The sequence below is a fragment of the Rhincodon typus genome, chromosome 4 (genome assembly GCF_021869965.1).
Source record: "Rhincodon typus isolate 14 chromosome 4, sRhiTyp1.1, whole genome shotgun sequence".
Classification (NCBI taxonomy): Eukaryota; Metazoa; Chordata; class Chondrichthyes; order Orectolobiformes; family Rhincodontidae; genus Rhincodon; species Rhincodon typus.
The window spans coordinates 95393643-95417118 of NC_063335.1; the positions used below are offsets into that span (position 1 = coordinate 95393643).

Genomic DNA, 23476 nt, shown 5'->3' on the forward strand with positions numbered 1-23476 from the left:
TATTCCATGATGTGGAGCACTCTGGATGGGATTAGTGTCCTGGTTTGAAGACCTTTTAATTCAGAATTTCCAAATTAATGTACTGTACTGTTAGATTTGAACACATGGAAGACCAAAACACCATGGACCAGTAACTCTTTATCTAAATGGTCAGGTCATTACAAATATGAAGGGAAATTAAGGTTAAACATTTATGTAAACCCAGACGGAATCAATAAGACTGTTCAGAGTATTTTCTATTCCTTTGCTCCTCCACCCCTCATCTCTGTCACTGTGTCAGATCATGTCCTGTATACTGGAAGATCATTGTTTTCATCTCTGTATTGTGCAAAAGGAAAAACTCACAACTTTCCAAATGAGTACATGTTACTTGACTTTTTTTTTAATGTCAAATGAAAGATTACTTGAAATAAACACAATATGTACATGGTTTTTGTTTTAGTAATCAACCACGGTATGTGGATGTCACTGGCTGGTCCATCATTTATTACCCATCCCTAATTGCCCAGAGGGCATTTAAGAGTCAAGTGCTTTGCTGGGATCTGGAGTCACATGTAGGCTAGAGTGGGTAAGGGTGGTAGATTTCCTTCCTAAAAGGACATGAGTGAACCAGATGGCTTTTTCCCAACAATCAACAATGGATTCATGGTCATCATTAGACTCTTAACTCCAGGTTATTGTTGAATCAAACTATCTGCCATGGTGGGATTCAAATTCGGGTCCCCAAAACATTACCTGGGTCTCTAGATTAATAGTCTAGAGATAATACCACTGAACCATTACCTCTGCAATACTTTTATTCTTATTAAAGGTTTTAAAGTGTAGTCATAATTACACAACCTCAAATGAGTTAACCCTCGGTTTTACATGTGGTTGAAATAATCCTTCGTCTTCTCATTTCCATCAGGCCTCCTTCCCGAAAAGAACCCCTTACCTTCAGAAAGTGTCCATTCGACTGCCTCAGATACTGTCATAGTGCCCACCCACACTTCTGCCATCTACTGCTGGAGGTCATGGCTCAATTACTCAAGCTAACCTCCCTCACAATCCCTGCCTGCTGCTGAAGGATCCTTTACATTAGAAATAGTTGGTTTGGAAAGAATAGGAGAGATGAACTATTCATTTTTGTGAAGAATTATTCTTATCTCAATAGGTTGTTCAAGTTTTGAGAATCATGGAAGCCCATTGGCCTTAAACTCAAGGCTGTTTGTTTCTCCGTAAAACTAAGCAGAGCCATTTGACTGTTCCAAGAATCAGAGCCACGTGGTTCATCACTGTTGACCATTAGGGAGCAGGATCAATATTATTTATTTCCCCCTAGAGTCACAAATTGTTTAACATATCACTTGGTGGCCTAACTCAGGAACTATTCTTATAGGCACATTTATTCCAAATATCCCAAGTTATTTGAACTAATGTTTCTATTTAAAATGTTTTTTTAGATTCCAACATGAACACACGGATAAAGTCATCCCCTGAATGTACTGGGAAAGTTCTTGAAATTCAACAGACCCCAGATGTGCCAGGTATTTGTAAAGCTAACGCACAAAAAGGCATATTCTCTGACAAATTTCTGAAACAATTCAAGCTTCCAAGAGCAAGATAGATTTTCTTTTTGTTTGGTATGGGTATTAAAAATATGAAGTTGCGATGAATTAATGGAGTTAAAGCACAGCTCAGCCATGATCTAGTTGAATGGCAGAAGGGGCACGAGGACTGTATATCCTACTCATTTAACTTGTAGATAGGTTCTTGCTAAGTGAGTGTATGAAAGGTTATCAGTGGGGGGCAGGGAATGGAGGAGATCCGAAGGGCTGAATGGCCTACTCCTGTTCTGATTTGTGTGTTTCTAGGTTCCTATTTGTAAAGTCAGCATTTAATCTTTACCTTTGTTATCATGTGAGGTTGAGAACTAAGTGCTTACGAAGAGCAGTTAGGAGTCACTCATGTTCTTGTATTTCTTACACAAAGTGATGGTAGATATTGAATAGGTCCACCTTTATTTTTGTTAGCAATTCAGGTATGCAGCCATCACTGGCTAACAGGAACACCACCAGCAACATCCTGACTTGGAAATATATTGTTGTTCCTTTAGTTTCTCTGGGTCAAAATCCTAGAGCTCCTTCACTGACATAGTGACATTTCTACTCAAAATAAATGGCAGCGGTTTAAGAAGGCACTTCACTATTACCTTTATAAGCGCACTGAATGGTGGACAATAAATGCTAGACCAGTCAACAAAGTCCAAATCCCTGAATGAATAACAGAAAAAGATGAAAGCTATATAAAGTTACACTTTAATGATGGAACGGTGTTGTATGTCCAACATTGTCAATAAGATATCAATTAATCTGTGCCTTCTGCAGTGTTAATGTAGTGGCTCAGGCAACTTAAGGACCACCTTGCCTTGTGCAGTTGATCAAAGGGTAAACTGGAAGATAGTTTAAAAATTAACAATTATTCAATATCACTTTGTTCCACCAACACTGCCAACTGAGGCTGTTGCTGAAGCAATTTCCATCCATCTTTCAGCACTGGGCTGGGGTGGGGCAACACAATTACACTATGAAACCTGACCTTTGAAGATCCATTCAGCTCAGTGATCACACAGACTGAGTTGAAGCAGATCCCACCATCAGTCTAGGGAATGAAGGAGCAAATCCCACTGGATCAATTCACGCCAAGGGCTAATTCTCTCACCATGTTTTGATGAGGATTGCCAGATTAGAAATTACGGTCTATTAATTAGAATTTTTTGGAAAATCAATTCCTGGCTAAAGTTCAATGATTATTCACCCTCTCAGGCAGCACATAATTGTGGAAGCCATTGTACATAGTTATTCCCTTTCACTAGCCACTCAAATCTTCCTTCACCTTCATCACTGATTTCCCTGTAATATTTATTCTGCTTTCTTTCTCTACCTGTCCGCGTCCCTACAGCAGCATGCTAAACATTTGGATTTTTACCAAAGCTAACTTACAGACAGATGCTCAAAAAAAGAAATCTCCACCTTGCTTTTCTTGCTTCCTGATAGAGGAACTCTTGAGTTTTATTAGGTACTTCTTTGTATGGTTGAAAGCCATGGAGTCAGGAGGTTATTTGGGCGCTTTAACACATTGACCTACCTTACTGCCTTTTGTTATAGACGCCGTAGCCTGGATAGTTGTTCTGCGTGATTATAACATGCACATGCTTAACATATTCACATGTTATAGAATTTGACAGTACACAAGAAGGCCATTTGGCTCATAAAGCCTTTTCTGACTTTCTGAAAGCATTGTCCCAGTCACTTGTCCTTTCTGCACACATTTCTAAGATTTTCTTTTTCAAATAGTTGTTCACTTCCCCTTTCAAATATTTTTCTCCCTTCAGTTCTCCTAAGATCTAACAAACATCTATGCAAAAAAATCTTAAATTTAACCTTTCCCTTCATTCTTTTGAATGTCTTCAATTCTCACCCTCTGATTGTTGACTCACCAAATGAAGAAAACAATGTTTCCCCATTACCTTGTCGAAATCACTCATAGTCATTAAGAATCCGAGTCAACCCCAGAATATTTCAAGTTCTTTAGTTTGTTGTTTTAGGAAAGTTGTTTTACTTTAGTTAATATTTTTATTGAGACATATGGACCCATTGTTTACAGGAGATGAGAGGTAGGAGGGAACACAATTTAGAAGTCATGTTGGGAAGCTGGAAGCCCTAGGAACACGGGTGTCCTTCCTTGATCCAGATATTTTATGTTTTTAGATGCGTGAAAAAGACAGTGGCCACCAACATGTGAAACCTTAGCTGATCGGTTTAGCAACAAGGATTTAAAAATTATTTTCTGTGTTGATTAGAAAACACCAGAGAACACTTCTCACAGCTGGGCTTCAAACTTGTCCGAGTAGATCTGAACCAGTCTGTTCCAAACCAGCGTTACCAGCTTTTCAAGCATCAATTCCCAATGACACAGGCAGAGCTGTGGTGTCTGGCACGTAAGGAACCTACTTTAGATGAAACTCTTATTTATTTTCAAATTATATTTGTGTCTTTATACTCGATTATAAAATTGGCACTTTGCTCCAGAACCACCAATGCTGAAGAAACATGTGTTGTAAGAAGATTTGAAATTATAGATCATTCATGCCTCAGAATGTCCCTAAACATTATGAAGCCGTTGAAGTGCAGCCGCTGTTGTAAGATAGGACATACAGCAATGTGATTGTGTACAGAGGCTTTCATAACAGCTCTGAGGTAATCATCATTTGAAAGCTAACAAGACAGTGTTACATGAGCGTAAAGCTGATGATGTGGTGTACATGGACTTACAGAAGGCTTTCGACACAGTAGACCTGTGAGGAAAGTTAATGGAATAAAAGAGACAGTAGTAATTCTGTCACAAAATTAGCTGAGTGATAACAAAACTGAGCGCAATAGTTAATGTGTATTTTTTAGACTGGCAGCTGCTTTATGGAGTTTCCCCAGAATCAATAATGGACCTTTGCTTGTCCTGACATTTATAAATTTAGATTTTGGTGTGCAGGGGAAAATGTCAAAGGTTGCAGACGGTATAAAGCTTCTGAAAATTATCAACTGAGGAGGATAGTGTATAAATTCAGAAGGACATTGGTAAGCTGGTGGAGTAGTTGGATAGGTGGCAAATGAAGTTCGTTGTGGAGATGTGTGGGGTGACACATTTTGGGAGAAAGAACATGAAAAGGCAGTATAACTTAAGGGTTATTATAAGGATATTATTCTAAAGAGTGTGCGTTTGTAGAGAGGCCTGAGTGTATATGCGCATAAGCTAATAAAATTTCAGGACAAATATAGAGAACTGTTAATAAAACTGTATTCTGGGGACATAGAGTTTAAAAGCTGAATTTATATAAGACGCTATTTAGATCTCAACTGCTCCATTGTGTAGCCGTAGTTTTACCAGACCATAGGGTGGGTCTCTCATTAGCGAGAGAAGACTGGTGGTGATTTAAAACTGAGGGCCACCATACCTTAATTGGGGTAAGGTTGAGAAGGAGAGTCCTTCATGGTAACCTCAGTTGGTGATGGGAATTGAACGCACACAGTTGGCATCATAACCAACTAGCCAGCCAACTGAACTATACTGTTGTATTGTGTCCCGTACTAAGCCCTGCACTTTAGGAAGTTGTGAATGCACTCAATAGAAAAGATTTACGTGAATGATTCCAGTGATGAGAAACATCAGTGATGAGGCCAAATTAGAGAATTTATGATTGTTTGCCTTGGAAAGAAGAAGGCTAAGAAGAGATTTGATACAGGTTTCCAAAATCATGGGAGTCTGGACAGAGCAGGTAGGGAGAAGCTGTTCACACTTATAAGAGGATTGAGAACCAGAGGGCATAGACTTAAAGGGTTTTTCTGGAGAAGCAAATACAAAGTGAGAAAAGCTTTCTCAAACAGCAAGTAGCTTGAATACACTACCTGGAAATGTGTCAGAAACAGGTTCAACTGAGGCATTAAATAGACACAATGTGTAGGGTTATGGTGAGAAGGCAGAAGTTTGGCACTAAGCCAAACTGCTCAGAGAGCCATTGTAGACACAATGGGCTGAATGGCATCCTACATCATAATAGTTCTGAGTCAGTTCTCCTGTGTGATCTTGCTGGACAAGTAAGTTTGCTGAGGACACCATGGAACACTCCACACCCTTTAGACTCAGAGGCCAGCAAACTACCCATTGAGTCACAGCCGATATCTCAGCTCAACTTCCCAATCTTCTAGACTGCAGGAAATGCAAACTTGCACACAAAGTGACCGCGTTCAAGTTATGTATTAGAGATGTTCTTTGGAATGTCCAAACTGGCGCAATTCAGACAGAGTTACGGTTATTTTGTTGTTCACTGAGCTAGGTTTTCCATTTTCTAATTTCAGGTTGCACAGAGGTGAATGTTTGCAATGTGGCAACTTTACAGGACCGTGAGGCCCTGCATTTTGAATGCGTACTATACCCAGACACACAGCTTTGCCAAAAAAGTAGTAATCGTAATTTTTCTGAAATGGACTGCGGCCTTATCCTACCTGAGGAACCACAAATAGTGTACAGGAAAAAAGGTAAGTCACTTAATGCTAAATCAATTGAGGAAAGAGTGGGACAAACCTTATTTACAATATTGTCAGGTTGTGGAAAGAGCTACCATAGTTACTGATTGTCAATGTCTCTGAATAGGTGGTTGAAGGAAAAAAGGAATAAACAGAATACGGGAACAGAGTGGCAATAGGGAATTAGCACAATTGCCTGTTTAAGGATAAATATCAATATAAACTCAAAATGCCTGTTTCAACTTTGAAATTGTATATAACTTCTATATAATTCTATGTCATTTTGTGGAATCATGAATAATTCTATTTAATTTTATTGTAATTCTATTTGCATCACTATAGATGAACACATCTGAAGTGATGGGGATGATGCATGTTTTGACCTAGCCTAGGGTTAAGCAGGAAGGAAAATCACTAGGGGTTTCTGTCACCCAATTACTATCTGATGACTGTTGCTGTGAGGTGCATATGTAAGGATATGACATGACTGACATGGATAGGATGTCATATGAGGCCAGTTTTTCAAAGTGTCAGGAGGACTCCAAACTCCTTTAAAAATTGCAGATGGAAAACATATGCACACATCCCACTTACATTTCCATCAGATCTATTTTTTGACAGTAAGGGAAAAGAGGTTAGCCCTGGTCATTATTCATGTGCACTGAGACACTAAGACACCTTGGCTGTGTCTTCACTTGTGTTCAGCAGAGAACAAAACTAACAGATGTAACTGTTTTTTGCAACAATAGGTTCAACACCAATAGGGTTGTTGAGTTATTGGGGTGCCATATTACCTTATTCAGCGCTGTCTCAGCTAATCTTGTCCATTTATCTTCTGGCTTTACCTCCAAAGTAAGTTTTCTGCTCAACTTGGCAGCTATTCACTGCTCACAGCCACTAGACTTGGCAACGTCTCACCTTGAGCTAGCTGATGACTTAGGATTTGGGATATTTTGTGAGAAGGTTCACTGTCCCCAAAGTCAGCAAATGCCATTAAACTTAGTGGTGAGCACAAACGAAATGCATTTTGGCTTTAACTCACAAGATATGAGTCACAAATTAATGGAGAAGAGGTAAGGTCAGTTTATGTGTCGTTCTTGGAAGATTTTTCTTCAATCGTCTGCTCTGTAAACTTAAAAAAAAATGTTTTAAGTTGTCAGTGAAAAACCAATCCACTGGACTGAAGTGAAAACAAAGTCTGAAGAGACTGAGCAGGTTCACATTTCAAATCCATTTGGACCCTTCTTCCGAACTGAAGACAGCTTTTACGTTGTTGAAAAAGTTGAAGGGAAACAAACAGTACAGAAAGGAAGGTCAGGGAAAGATTAGAAAGTGAGGGAATGTGGAAATAAAATGTGTCACAGAACAAACGGTTAGCACTGCTGCCTCACAGTGCCAGGGACCTGGGTTTGATTGCAGCCTTGAGTGACTATCTGTGTGGGGTTTGTACATTCTTCTTGTGTCTGCGTGGGTTTCCTCCAGGTGCTCCGGTTTCCTCCCACAGTACAAAGATGAGCAGGTTAGGCGGATTGGCCATTCTAAATTGCCCTTGGTGTCCAGGGATGTGCTGGCTAGGTGGATTAGCCATGGGAAATGCATAGTTATAGGGATAGGGTAGATGTGTGGGTCTGGGTGGCATGCTCTTAGGAGGGTTGGTGTGACTCGATGGGCTGAATGGCGTGCTTCCACACTGTTGGGATTCTACAATTCTATGATTCTAAATGGGAGTGGAAATGGTGGTAGAGAGTGACACCACACAGATCCAGTGTAGGTGTTAATAGCAGAATATAGGCCAGTTCTGCTGAAAGCAAAACCATAAAATTAAGATGTTGTGAGGGCTGGGCAGGGGAGAGATATACATCTCAAAATGGAGAGAAGAGTTCTTGGACTTTCTCTCAAAGTTGCATTGTTTGAAAAATTATATGGGTCACTAATTGGCAACTTATAAACAAAACAGAAAAAATATGGATGCCTTAATTGAGGTTGTCTCACTAAATGCATTCTCAACAGTCCCATTTCTGACCTGAGTTCTCTTAATTGTCTGTGTCAGAGTCAAGGTCACCAAAAGAAGGATGCTTCGGCTTGAGACATAACTGGACCTCACCTCAGGGCTGTGATAAAGTCAGGCCTTAACGTGGATTATATAATTGACAAGTGCATCTCCACTCAGAGACTTCGGTAATTGGAATGTAAAAGAATTATCTGGAATAAAACTAGGGGGCATGTATATTTCAGATAACCTATCATGTTTTTACAACCGTGCGTCACCGCCTGCAACCAAACAAATCTCACCTCTTATTGATCTTTTCCCTGGGTAAAGAGCCACACCAAACAATAAATACAATGGAATTCATCGGTTTTGTTCCTTGAAGATCATGATCTGATCAAAAATGTGCCTTCCAAAGTCCTTATCATATATCAATTCTCAACATATGAGGAAACAAATTACTTCCAAGTTGTAATGTTTCATAAAGTAGTTGGCCTCTATCCAGTTCCATTTAATGTGATGGGGTTGTTTTGATAACAGAAAAAAAGTTCATATTTTACACAAACAATTCATTAAAAACTATTTACAGAGCCAAAAACCCATCTAGTGATGAAATACCAGGCTGATTCCACATTTAGCACTGCCAGTTTACCAATTAGATAAAGTAACATAGTCTGGTGTGGTGGTTTATGAGGATCCAAAATAACTATACCCAGAACATATAAATTCATCATGTTTTCGCTGGAGAAGAGGAGATTGCTGATTTGGGGATTCTGAAGAGAGTGCACAACATAAAGCATGGTAAGCAACTTCAGCTTATCTGGCCTAGTAGACTCAGGGGATCTGACCTGCACTGGAACTAATCTGCAGAAACAATATTTCAGTGACAGAGTGGGCAGGCTATGGAACTGAATCTTTAGAGAGCTGGAGGAAGCAATTATTGAAATGCAATTTAAAATTCATTAAAGAATTAGTTTTTGAGACGTCTAATGATTAATTTGTGACCAATCTGGGAGATAATAGGCTGATGTTTTCTTTTCCGGTGTCAAGGCACTGATGTTGTGATCATTTCCAGCTCCAAATGCTGGATAACACAGGCTTGTTACATATACGCCAACTTTTGTATGAAAAGCAAACTAGTCACCCGAGATTGCATTTACTGCCCAAAAAATCACTCTCATACTGGCTGCTTTTGTCTGCATTTTCCTCTCCTTCACAGTGCTGAAGCAGGCATTAGAACGAAAACCAATTTTCTTCTTATCTTGGTGATTTTGGTTTTCATGTTGCTTTAGTAAGATGTTGCTACCTTGTTAATGCCTTTCTTGACCAAGATTCTTTTTCTTCCTATCAGCCCAATAAGGCAATTTGTCACTCTGAGGTTGACAGAAACAGGTTTCTTAGGTTCACCATGTGCTTGTCCTTATAGTTTCTATGTTTGCTGAGCAGCTGAGTACAGTCCATCACATCTAAATTAGCTGGGGGTTTCCTGATATGCGTATTGCAGAGGGTGTTCAAGAATGTCAATAAGGATGGAGAAAGTGTGATCAATGGTAGGCTAGGGACAGGAGGCAGCACAGAAATCCCTTGATAGTTCTGAACTTAATAGTTGCTGACTACTGAAGTTTTCTAAGTGCAGTTAGCTTTTCAGACTCTCAAGCTTACAATTCCTGTTAACATTTTGGGTCCAGTTCTTTGCTATTGTTTTATTTCATGCAATTCGTTTGGCCCTTTTCCTATTTTATTTCTCCAAACTCAGATTACAATGTTTGTGTTGAGTGTTCTCCCTGATATCCAACTTAATGCCCACGGTCAGCTGTTTTTTTTTACCCCATCCCTTGTTCCCATCAGAAAATCTAAATTTGGAAATACTCAGGCAGCTCAGTAATATCTGATTATTAAATTATTTATAGACTTGTAGCACAGAGGCTCAGAAAATTGGAAACAGAAGCGAGGTCGGAAGCAGTTGGGAGGGATACACTTCCCAATAAAATGGGGGAAGAAAGCAGCTGGGATAGAAGGAAGGTCCATTAGAATACAGGAACCATAAACAAAGGAACTGGCTGGAGAAATACAGGTTAAACTTTGTCTGGGGAACAGAGTGCTGAAGGAATACTTCTAGAGAGTGGTCATTTTGTGCAACTAGGGGTGAGTTTAGCAATAGTCACTGTATGCAGATTAAACAACTCAGAAGATTGACTCACAGCTGTTGAATATTCCCTCAACATATTTTTGGAAGATATGTTTGTTCAGATAGGAAATTGACTACCCAGATATAATTGATTATACAACTAATGGCTTATATTTATTTAAGTACTGTTGCACTTCCACCGTGCCACATAATCAATTCAGAGAATGGATTATTTATTCAATAATTTCATTCAACTGATGAATAATTATTTGCTGAAATGTGAATTTATTTATTCAGTTCAATAATGAATTTGATTATTTAGCCATTCAAAGCTCTACACTGAGTAAGAGAGATAGTAGGAACTGCAGATGCTGGAGAATCTGAGATAACAAGGTGTAGAGCTGGATGAACACAGCAGGCCCTCCCCCTACCGCATCCCAAAACCAGCCCAGCTCGTCCTCGCCTCCCTAACCTGTTCTTCCTCCCACCTATCCCCTCCTCCCACCTCAAGCCGCACCCCCATTTCCTACCTACTAACCTCATCTGGCCCCCTTGACCTGTCCGTCCTCCCTGGACTGACCTATCCCCTTCCTAACTCCCCACCTACACTCACCTTTACTGGCTCCATCCCTGCCTCTTTGACCTGTCTGTTTCCTCTACACCTATCTTCTCCTCTATCCATCTTCTATCCGCCGCCCCCCCTCCCTATTTATTTCAGAACCCCCTTCCCTCCCCCATTTCTGATGAAGGGTCTAGGCCCGAAACGTCAGCTTTCCTGCTCCTCTGATGCTGCTTGTTATCTCTACACTGAGTAAATTAGGAATTCAGTTATTTGAAGTCAGTTGCTGATTTATTCATGATTCCTTACTAAGACCATTTTCTTTTGCTATTGCTCAGGAAAGGTTCTCACAGATGGGTAGGAATTGAAATGTGGAAGCTAAGCTACAAAAATGAGACCATAAGGTTACATCAAGCACAAGGAAAGACGTGGTTGCTGAGATTGGTTGGTGGTGGCAGCTGAATGGCCTGCTTTCACATTGTAAGGATTCTATGAAATGATACCAGTTTGGGGGTATTCAGTTTGAAGAGACTGAATTAATACATTTTAGACATATGGATGCAGAAAGGAAATATACACAAAATGACAGAAGTTGATAAAGCTGCCAAATAAAGCATGTGAGATCTACCAGGTCAGAGCATAAAATGCAAAATCAGAGCAGTAATAGTAAAACCATGGATGTCAGCAGATAATGTACTGGACCCAGAAATCCTACACAATGCCAATCTCACTCAGCCCTGACCCTCATTGCTCTTTCTAGATTCTAGATAAATATTTCTGATTCTTCCAAATTTCCGCTTTAGGAGGGTAAAGGGAAACTGCTGAGATATTGTACAGTTATAAAGTCAACTGTATCATGGAGCAAATAATTTTCACAGGCTTGAGTACAATAAATTATCCAGTGATCATTTGCAAAGTGTTTTTTTAATTAATTGTCCGGTTTGTATGTTGCTGGAAAGCCTGCAATTATTACCCAACCTAAATTGGAAAGGTAAAACTTAACCTTGAACTTAATCTTGAACTTCCTTGTGGGAAAGGAACTTGGAGAAGGGAATACCAGGATGTTGACCAAGCGACATTGAGGAATGGTCACATATTGGAAGACAGCTTTGTGTGTGATTTGGAGGGTAATTTAGAGGTGATGTGCAGTTCATTACCACAAGGGCCAGTATTTATATGTCTCAGTACTGATCCTGGTTCGTTGCCCAGAATCACAGTAAGCCATAATCTCCTTAACTGAGTCATCCATGCAATGTAAGTGACTATTCTATGAGTGTACTGCCCCTTTAAAGGACAATGGGCTACGCATAAATCTAATTTCCTTGGCTTAATGACGGAAGACGAAGTGAGCAGTCCAATGGAACTTGTGATAAATTGTCAGTTGGTGTATGTTTTCACATCTGTTCCAGATCCTGAGCTCTTAATAATGGCCAAGAAATATTTGGTGAAGCTTCTCCTAAACATAGCAAAGGCCTCTCCTCTTCTACCCTCCTCCCTTAGGCAAGAGCTGATATTTCCGTTGTTTTATTTTCTCTCATGCTGTGTCATTGCAATTTAAACAAAATGATCAATGTTAGGAGGAACCCACCCTTTCACCTCCACCACACCACCCACCTCCCCCTGGATCTGAACTCAAACCTTGTTTCTATGTGTTGCCTATGGACGCAGGGAAGCAGTTTCATTCTTATTTAAACAGCTGGTATCAGTTTCCTTGAACAATCCCAAGTCAGATGATAGCTCTAGTTATACTGGGGCTTGTTATCCTTATGCGAGCACAAAATATATTTTCGTCGGGAGTCGGGCCATGTGTTACCTTTTTTTTCTTATTGAGTCGTAACTTAGGTGTCCTAAAGCCAATCTAGCTTCCAATCTGTTTGTTTGAAGAGGTGGAATATGCTATGGTGATAACAGCAAATGTTCTTGTTGACCCAGAAAACAGATCCATGAATGAATTGTGTCTTTTTTTCATCACCACATCACCTGATGTCTGTAATAGTTAGCATCTGGGAGCACTGAAACAACACAGGGCCTGCTTATTAAAGGGATTGTGTTTTCCATGATAAAACATCGGGCGAAATTATGATCGAACCGTGCATCCTTTCTCTTGGATTTATTTTATTTACCTAACAACCATTCTGTGCTGCAATTTGATGGAAGTGTGAGCTGATAGCTATGTGGCTAGGGCAACGGGATATCCACGTTTTTAGTGAACAATGGGATAAAAAGTTTATTCCTGCACCAGTGTAATTAAAAATTTCTCTGCTTTTCATTTATTCATGGGATGTGAGTAGTGCTGACAATTATTGCCCATCCTTGATTGTCCTTGAGAAAGTGATTGTGGGCCATCAGGAGCAGAATCTTACAGGGGCCTGAATGATGTGGACTATTGGTGAGAAATCACATGAGTCATCTTGCGAGACCTATCTCATAATTGAGAACAATTCAGTGCATCTTTTAACTAAGTTCCAGACTTCGAAGCAAGATTCTCACCAGGAAGCAGTGAATTGCAGATTAAGGGGGATTATTACTTCTCAACAGCCTCATAAACTGTGTGTAACGGTGGTGGGCGTGAGAGAGGGCAGAGTCAGGACTTAATGTGGTGAGTTTGGTAAGATATAGTGAGAAAACACACTCGGCCTTGTTGAGAGAAGCACTCTATGAAACTTGGCAAAACTGACACTTAGCCAAAGAAAACATAAGATTCAGCCCATGGTCTTCTTGCTTGAAAAAGGATATAATTGTATTAGAAGAGGTACAAAGGAAACCCTAAAATTGTCTACTGAGGAAAGATTGAAAAGGCTGGGCTTGTATCAGTTGGTGTTCAGAAGAATGAGTGGTGATCTTATTAAAATGTATGAAATCCTAAGCGGACTTAACAAGGTGGATACTGAGATGTTTACCTTTAGGGGGAGACTGTAATTAGGGGACACAGTTGAAAATATTCTTCCATTAAGATGGAGATAAGGAAATCTTTTTCTTCTCACAGAAGATCATCTCTTTGTGGAATTCACTTCCCCACAGAGCAGTGAAGGCACGATCACTGAATATTTTAAAGGCTGACTTAGATAAATTTTTCGTTGACAAGGAAGTCAAAGGCTACACAGGGTAGACAGGAAAGTAGCACTGAGGGCAAGACAGTATCTGCTATACCTAATCAACTGACAGTCTAAGCTCAGAGGATAGAATGGTAAACCCTGCTCCTATTCTCTACTTTTATATGTTTATTACCTGAGGATTTGTGAATAGAAATGTGTCCTGTTTAATCACAAGTAATTATTTTCATTTCTCAGATTGTGATGGAGGGAAGGTGATTGAATGAGTAACTGAAGATGTTTTGGCCTAAGAAACTACCCTAAATGATTCTGGCAGCATCATCCTGGATCTAAAATGATTGGCCTTTTAACAGCCACAACCATCTTCCTTTGTGTGAGGTGTGCTTGTGCAGTGGAAAGATTTTGCCTAAATCCTATCAATATTAATGTGTTAGGGCTTCTTGAGGCCAAACTTGGTAACATATTACTGCAATGTTACTCTCACCTCTCCTTTGGCATTTAGCTCTCTTAAGCATTTTTCGACAAGGCTAATGATATCGAGAGGTAAATGATCCTGGTAGAATCTAAGCTGAGTATTGATGACCAGGTTATTGTTGTATAAGGGTACTTGATAGCACTGTCAACCTTCCATAACTTTGCTGATGATTGAGAACAGATTGATCAGGCAGTAACTGACCAGATTATATTTATCCTGCTTTTGCGTACAGGAGATGCCTGAGAAGTTTTCCATCATATTGTGTAGATGCCAGTGTTGTAATTGCATAGGAAAATCCTGGTTGAGGGCATGGCTAATTCTGGAGCTCGAGTCTTAAACACTACAGCCAAGATGTTATCAAGGCTTATAGCTTCCTCTGTGTCCAGTCTGCTTGGCCATTCTTTTTATCTCTTAGAATGAATCAAATTTCATCAGGGCAGTCTGGCATCTGAGCTGCTAGAGACCAGAGGAGGAAGTTGAAATGGATCATCCATTTAGCATTTTTGGCTTAAGAAAGTTGCAATTGCTTCAGCTAAGTGCTTCGGTCAGATGTGCTGGTCTCCTCCACCAATGAACAGCCAATTCCTCCTGTTGGCTGTTTAATTGTCTTCTCTTAAGGACTGGAACTAATAGAGTTGGATGGCGAATGGTTATTTATTTTTTATCTATAACTCCATAAAAAAGTTACATTTCTTGGCAACAGACACTGGGGAACGTATTGAAACTTTCTCTAAAAATGCTTCCTTCTAATTGTAAAATAATTAGACTCAAATATATTTCCAGTTCTTGATTGAAGTCTAATATAAATAATTTTATTCTTTACTTTCTGTCAACTTTCACTAAGTTGCTAATTGTTTTATATTGTTGATATTACATGTAAAACTTGGATTCTGATAGTGCAAGGCCCTGGCACACTAATGAGTATTATTTTCTAAAAATTCAGCAGTGTATAATATCATTAGCCCCTAAACAGGCTTCTTTCATCTGAGGTTTTACAAGACATAGTATTTTACGACAGCTTTCTCCAGCTGTGATGGTTTTGATTAAGGAATTACAACAGCTCAGAGGAGATGGATAGATGAGGAAGGTTAGCCTTAGAGACAGAGACTGCCTGAGGTGAATCCTACTCATTGCTGAGACTTCCCTTTTCTGATGTGGTAGTAAAATATCTCACAACCTAATTAACAAGTTATAGACTTAAAAGGAATAAAATCTTTTTGATTTTTTGCACTCCTAAAAAAAGCACAAATTCTCTTTATGTTTTGTTGGACTCAAGGGGGTGGAATTGGTCTTTGTCAGCGGGATGGTAATGGGATGATGGTATTTCTCAAACTATCTTATACCTCATCTGATTTTCCTTTCTATTTACATCACATCTAGTTTCTTCCCAACAAGGTCTTACTACTGATTCATTTCTCCCTTAACAAAGAATTTATGTTTTCCCATCCTCAGGATTTCCCAAAATACACTGGAGATAATAAAATACCTTTGAAGTATTGAAATTGTTGAAATGTAGGAAACACAGCAGCCAATTTAGGCTGAGAGCTCCCATAAACAGTAATGAAATAAATGATCAAATCGTGCTTTAGGTGTCAGTTGAGATCTTAACTTTGGCCAGAGCACCAGCAAGGACCCCTTTGTTCTTTGAAATAAAGACAGGTGAGTGTGTGAATTATGAGATGTGGTCTCACCAATGATATGTATAAGAGAAAAATGATATCTTTACCGTTGTGTTCAGTCCCTCAACAGTACCGACCTAGAGTCCTCAACCGCTCCTCATATGATAAGCCCTTCATTCCTGGGCTCATTCTTGTAAACCTTCTCTGGAACCCCTCCAATGCTAGCACATCTTTCCTTAGGTTCAGGGCCCAAAAATATTGCAAACGCAGCCTGACCAGGGCCTTATAAACCCACAGTAGTACATCCCTACTCTTGTTCTTGAAAGGAATGCTAACATTGCATTTGCCTTCCTAACTGCCAAATGAAGCTGCATGTTAACCTTAAGAGAATCCTGAACTAGGACTCCTAAGTCCCATTGTGTTTCAGATTTCTGAAGCCTTTCCCTGTTTAGAAAATAATCTATGTTTATTCTTCCTACCAAAGTGCATAACCTTACACTTTCCCACATTGTAATCGATCTGTGACTTCTTGCCCACTCATTGAGCCTGTCCAAGTCCTTCTACAGCCTTCTTGCTTCCTCTACACTACCCATCCCTCCTGCTATCTCTGTGTCATCTGCAAATGTAGCAATGATGGCTTCAATTCCTTCATCCAGATCGTTAATGTAGAATGTGAACCGTCCCAACAATGACCCCTGATGAACTCCATAGTCACTGTTCAGCCATTCCTGAAAAAGACCTCTTTATCTTCACTCCCTGCCTTCTGCCAGTCAACCGATTTAGTATCAATGCCAGTACCTTGCCTGGAACCATGGCCTGTTATCTTATTTAACAGCGTCCTGTGCAGCACCTTGTCAAAGACCTTCTGGAAATCCAAATAGATCATGTCTACTGACTCTCCTTTGCCTAACATGCACATTGTCTCAATGAATTCTAACAAATTTATCAGCATGGTCTTCCATTGGTGACGCCACAGTGACTCAGCTCTATTTTGCCACGCGCTTTGAAATAATCTGAAATCTCATCCTTAATAATGGACTCTAAAATCTTACCAATGTCCCAGGTCAGGCTCACCAACCTATAGTTTTCTGTCTTCTGCCTTCCTCCCTTCTGAATAGGCATGTTCCATTAACCATTTTCCAGTTCTCTTGGACCTTCCCTGGCTCCAGTGAATCGTGAAAAGCCTTGAAAATTTCCTCAGCTATCTCCGTCAGATTTTTCAGTTGTAGTCCATCTAGTCCAGGTGATTTATCCACCCTCAGACCTTTCAGCTTCCTAGTACCTTCTCCTTAGTGATGGCCACTAACTCACCTCTGCCTCCTGACTATCTTGAAGTTATGGTATGACTGATATAGTCATAGAGTCATACAGCATGGAATTAGCATCTTTAGTTCACCTCGTCTATGCCAACCAAGTTTCCCAATCTCAACTAGTCCCACTTGTCCGCATTTGGCCTATACCCTTTAAGCCTTTCTTATTCATGTACCTATCGAAATACCTTTTAAATGCTGTAACTGTACATACATCTGACACTTCTTCTGGCATTTCATTCTACATACAAACCACCCTCTGTGTGAAAAAGTTGCCTCTTGGGTCCCTTTTAAATCTTTTTCCTCTCACCTTAAGAATATGTCCTTAGTTTTGAACTCACCCACCCTAAGGGAAAGAACTTTGCAATTCACCTTATTTATGCCCCTCATGATTTTATAAACCTCGATAATATCAACCTCCGATGTTCCAATGAAAAAAGTTCCAGCCCATCCTTAAAATTCAAACTGTTCAGTCCTGGCAACAATCTTTTCTGAACCATCTGCAATTTAATAATGTCCTTCCTACAGAAGGGCGACCAGAACTGCACACAGTATTCCAAAGGTGGCTTCGCCAACGTCCTGGCCAACCTCAACATGACATCCTAACTCCTAATCTCAACGGTTTGAGCGATGAAGGCTAGCATGTCAAACGCCTTCTTAACCACAACAAAAACAGAAGTTGCTGGATAAACTCAGCAGGTTTGGCAGCATCTGTGAAGAAAAAAAAATCAGAGTTAACGTTTCGGGTCTGGTGACCCTTCCCAAGAGTTCACTTGATCAGGTCCCGGAGCTTTATCCATTTTTATGATTTTTAAGACCTCCAGCACTTCAACTTCTGTAATTGGACTGTTTTCAAGTCATCAACATTTATTTCTCCACGTTCCCTAGCCTCCATTTCTTTCTCCACAGTAAAAACTGACACAAAATATTTAATTAGTGTCTCCCCCATCTCCCATCTCCTGTAGTTCCACACATAGGATGACCTTGTTGATCTTTAGCAGGCCCTGTTCTCTCCCTAGTTGCTTTTTTGTTCTTAATGTACTTCCGCTGCTATTTCTTTGTTCCCCATTACTACTTCTCCAGCTTCATTTTCTATTGGTACAATGTCCATTCCTGCTTCTCGCTACCTTTTATATATCTAAAAAGATCTCATGCAGTATTCTTTTATATTACTGGCTATCTTACCTTCATATTTCATCTTCTCCCACTTATTGCTTTTTTAGTTTTTGTCTCCTGGTTTTTAAAGGCTTCCCAATCCTTTGGCTTCCCATTAATCTTTGCCTCATTGTCTGATTTTTCTTTTGTTTTTATGCTGTCCCTGACTTCCCTTGTCGGCCATGGTTGCCCCATGTTCTTCTCAGTATGTTTCTTCTTTCTTGGCATAGATTTCTGCTGTGCCTCCCGAATTACCCAAGAAACTCCTGCCATTGCTGCTCTACTGTCTTCCCAGCTAAGCTCCCTTTCCAATCACTTTGGGTAGCTCCTCTGTTATGTCTTTGTTGTTATCTTTACTCAGTTGTAACACCATTACATCCGATTCCAGTTTCTCCCTCTCAAACTGCAGAGTGAATTCTATCATATTATCGTCACTGCCCCCTAGGAGTTCCTTTACCTCAAGCTCCCTCATCAAGTCTGCCTCATTGCACATCACCAAATCCAGAATTGTCTGTTCCCCAGTGGACTCTACCACAAACAGCTCCAAAAAATCCATCTCGTAGACATTCCACAAATTCCTTTTCTTGAGATCTGCTACCATCCTGATTTTCCCAGTCACCTGCTTATTGAAGTCCCCAATGATTGTTGTAATATTGCCTTGCTTATATGCCTTTTCTATCTCTTGATTTATTTTCTGCTCCATCCTGACTACTGCTAGGCGGCCTGAACATAACTCCCATCAGGGTCTTTTTACTCTTGCAGCTCACAGATTCTATGCTTTCCAACTCTAGATCACTTTTTGCTATCGATTTAATTTTATTTCTTACTTACAAGGCAACACCACTACCACTGCCTGTCTACGTGCCCATTCAATAGAACGCATATCCTTGGATATTTAGTTCCCAAACCAGATTCTCTTGCAGCAACGTCTCTGTGATATTCTGTGCCTTTTTATCCTTCCCGTCAAAATGATTTTCTCTTTACAGGATGAATGTGCCACTGGCTAGGCCAGCATTTATTACCCATCGCAAATGACCCAGATGACAGTTAAGAGTCATCTACATTACTGTAGGTCTAAAGTCACATGTAGGCCAGACCAGGTGAGGATGGCAGTTTCCTCCCCTAAAGGACATTAGTGAACAAGATGATGAACAATGATACATGGTCATCATTAGATTCTTAATTCCAGGTTTTTTTTTCAATTGAATTCAAATTCCACCATCTGCCATGATGGGATTTGAACTCTTGTTCACAGAACATTAACTCTGTCTTTGGATTAACAGTCCAGTGATAACACTACGAGGCCATCGCCTTCCCCCCACTTCATAACTTCACATTTTCCACATTGGGCTCTGCCAGATTTTTGTCCACTCAATCAACCTGCCTGTATCCTTCTGCTACCTCCTTATATCCCCTTAACAACATACTTTCCCACAAATCTTTGCATCATCTGCAAATTTAGCTACTATGCCTTTGCTCCCCTTATCTGAGTTAGCAATATAAATTATAATAAATTGAGGCTCCTGCATAGATCCCCATGGGATATCACGTGTCACCTTCTCCCAATCAGGAAAAAAAGATCCATTTATGCATGCTTTCTGTTTCAGTTAGCCAGTCAATCTTCTATCCATGCGTGTATGTTACTCCTTACACTATACGCTTCTATTTTATGAAATAGCCTTTCATTTTGCACCTTGTCAAGTGCCTTCTTCAAAAGTCAAGCATAGATTGCCACAGTTCCCTTGATCCACAGTGTATAATTCTCCTATAAGGAACTCCAATAAATTGGTGAAATATAATTACCCTTTTGCAAAACCATGCTGAGTGTTGTTGAATACATTGAACATTTATAAGTGACTAGCTATGACTATTAATAATAGTAAATTGTATAATTCAATAGGACCACGGGATCATTTATACACACCTGGAAGAGTAGAAGGGGATTTGGTTTAAAGTCTAATTTGAAAGATGGCATCTCCAGAAGAGAAGTGAATCCCCAGTGCAAGACTGGAATGTAGGCTTGGAATTTCTGCTCAAGTCTCCTGGCTGGAACTTGAACCTTTTAACTCAGCAATGAGAGAATTATCCACTAAAGGCATTGATGACATCAATATAAAATAGTCACCAAGAAATCTAAAGAAGATTCAGAAGATTCCTCTGAAATAAAATAAAGAACTGAGGATGGTGAAAACCTTACAGAAATTGTTAGAAAAAATCAGCAGATTTGGCATCATCTAAGGACAGAAAGAAGAGTTAACATTTTTGAATCCAGTTGCCACAGATCCTACCAGACCTGCTGAGTTTCATAGAATCCTTACAGTATGGAAGCAAGCCATTCAGCCCATTGAGTCCACACTGACCCTCCACAGAGGGGGTGGCACGGTGGCTCAGTGGTTAGCACTGCTGCCTCGCAGCGCCAGCGCCAGGATTTTATTCCACCCTTGGGTGACTGTCTGTGTGGAGTTTGCACATTCTCCCCGTGTCTGCATGGGTTTCCTCCGGGTGCTCTGGTTTCCTCCCACAGTCCAAAGATGTGCAGGCTAAGTGGATTGGCCGTGCTAAATTGCCCATAATGTTCAGAGATGTGTGGATTAGGTGTGTTAGCCATGGGAAATGCAGGGTTATAGGGAAAGGGTAGGGGGATGGGTCTGAGTGGGGTGCTCTTCGGGGAGTTGGTGTGGACTTGTTGGGTCGAAGGGCCTGTTTCCACACTGTAGGGATTCTATGATTTCTCTGAACAGCATCCCACAAAGACTCTCCTCTTTACCCTATAACCCTGCATTTCCCATGGCAAATCCAGCTGGCATGCACATCCCTGGATACTATGGGCAATTTAGCATGGCGAAGCCATCTAACCTGCACATCTTGGACTGTGAGTGGAAACCGGAGCACCCAGAAGAAACCCACACCGACGCAGGGAGAACATGCAAACTCCGCACAGACAGTCACGTGACAGTGGAATTGAACATGCTGTGAGGCAGCAGCCCTAACCACTGAGCCATCTTGAGTTTCTGCAGTGGTTTCTGTTTTCGTTTTAGAAGATTTCTCTTTGGGTGATCTCGAACTTGCCATCAAAGGGAATGTTTGAAACAATTAATGTAGATGTGTCTAAGTAGAAGCTAAACAAGTATACGAGGGAGAAGGGAATAACTGATTAGGATCATAGGTTCAGGTGAGGAAAAATGGAAAGTTGCATGAGTGGTGCATTAAATATGGCATAACTGGTTGGACTAAATAGTCTGCTCTGTGGCATCTATCTGATATAATTCTTGCAAAATCTGTACACATTTGCAAGTCTCTTGCTTTCCACTAAGAGGTCATTATTCATGCATGAATTTATGCAGCAAATGTTTGCAGATATTTGCTGGAAAAGGTCATGGATTAGTGCCAGTGAACTACCTCAAACAACCTCAAAAGCATATACTGGTCAAATGCTATAAGATATCAGGAGTGGTCATCTGGAAAAATACGAATTATCTGTCTCTCAGCATTGTCCCATTCTGATTTGGACATGAACTTTCCATCAAAATTTATGAGAAGCACAATATCACAGTCAAATTTAGCCCAACCCATCTGATCATTGCCAAAACTCTGAACCAAATTTTCATGTCTGTAAACACAGTCCTGGTTCAGAATGACAAATTTGCTGGAGACCAGCATACAAACAGATAGGGAGGGGAATAAAATTGGTCTGGGAAGGAGTGTGAAATGATCTCACAGTGAAACAGCATTGGAACATGGGAGATTTGGTGCTGAGCCCCATAAAGCTAGAGAATTGGGACAGGGGACCACTAAATTGAAGAATTGCGGCATGGTACCAGTAAATGGGAAATTTGGTGAATGATCAATTTAATTGAGAGAACTGGGGCACGGCACCAGTAATTGAGAGAATTTGTATAGGGCAACATGAAATGGGAGAATTTTTGCACAGAAATGCTAAATGAAAGAATTGTTGCAAGAAATCAGTAAATGGAAAATTTGGTGTAAACCATCAATGGATGGGAGAACTGGTTTAGGGTACCACTGAATTTGAAGAATTTTGTGGAAGAATTGTATCAGGAACCTAAATGGGAGAATTGGTGCAGGGCATCGATAATTGGAGAATTGAGGTACAGTGCCACTAGATTAGATAACTGGTGCATCGGACCACAAATTGGAAGAATTGTTTCAGGGAGATCAGTAAATGGGATAACTGACATACTGAACCCCTAAATGGGAGAATTGGGTTAGGGCATCACTTAAATGAAGGAACTTAGTGCAGGGCATCAGATAATAGGAGAAATGGTGTAGAGCGTCACTGAATTGGGAAATTAGTGTAGGGCACCCTTGACTGGTAGAATTGGGTATAGGACGTCATTGAATGAGAGAATTGAGCTGGGAATCACTTATTGGGAGAATTGGTGTAGGGCACCAGTGAATTGGAAGAATTTGTGTGTGGTGCCACCATATTAGGGAATTGATGAAGACTGCCAATAAATTAGTGAATTGGAGCAGAGTACTTCTAAATGGGAGAAGAGGGGCAGGTTATCAGTAAATAAGAGAAATGTTGCAAAGCATCAGTTGGTTGGAGATTTTGTGCAGGGCACTAGAAAATGACAGAATTTGAGCAGGGCAGAATTGGAGCATCAATATTTGGACAATTGGTGCATGGCGCCACTAAATTATATAGTTAGTGCAGCGGACCACAAAATTGAAGAATTGTTACAGGGAACTACAAAATGGAAGAATTGATGCAAGGAATCAGTAAATGGGGGAACTGGTGCAGGGAATGGATAAATGGGAGATTTGATACAGTAAATGAGAAATTTAGAGGTTAGGAACAGAGAACCTCTAAATGGAAGAATAGGGGCAGGCCATCAGTAAAATGGAGAAATGTTGCAGAACATCAATAAATTGGAGAACTTGAGCGTTGCACCAGTATATGGAGGAATTGCATCAAGGAACTACTAAATGGGAGAATTAGGCTAGTGCCTCACTAAATGGGTGTAAAGAATCATTGAATGGAAAATACATTGCAGGGAACTACTAAATGGAAGAAAAACAAAGTTGCTGGAAAAGCTCAACAGGTCTGGCAGCATCTGTGGAGGAGAAAAGAGAGTTAACGTTTCGGGTCCGGTGACCCTTCCTCAGA

At 40.3% G+C, this 23476-nt stretch overlaps 1 protein-coding gene across 1 annotated transcript in view; it reads left to right on the forward strand.

Moving 5' to 3' along the window:
- tg (thyroglobulin) overlaps positions 1-23476 on the forward strand; it is a 299968-nt gene that overhangs the window by 104181 nt on the left and 172311 nt on the right. The window contains exons 29-31 of the mRNA XM_048596176.1: positions 1443-1526; positions 3842-3979; positions 5892-6071. Coding sequence (XP_048452133.1) covers positions 1443-1526; positions 3842-3979; positions 5892-6071 — 402 coding nt within the window. The remainder of the gene's footprint in view (positions 1-1442; positions 1527-3841; positions 3980-5891; positions 6072-23476) is intronic.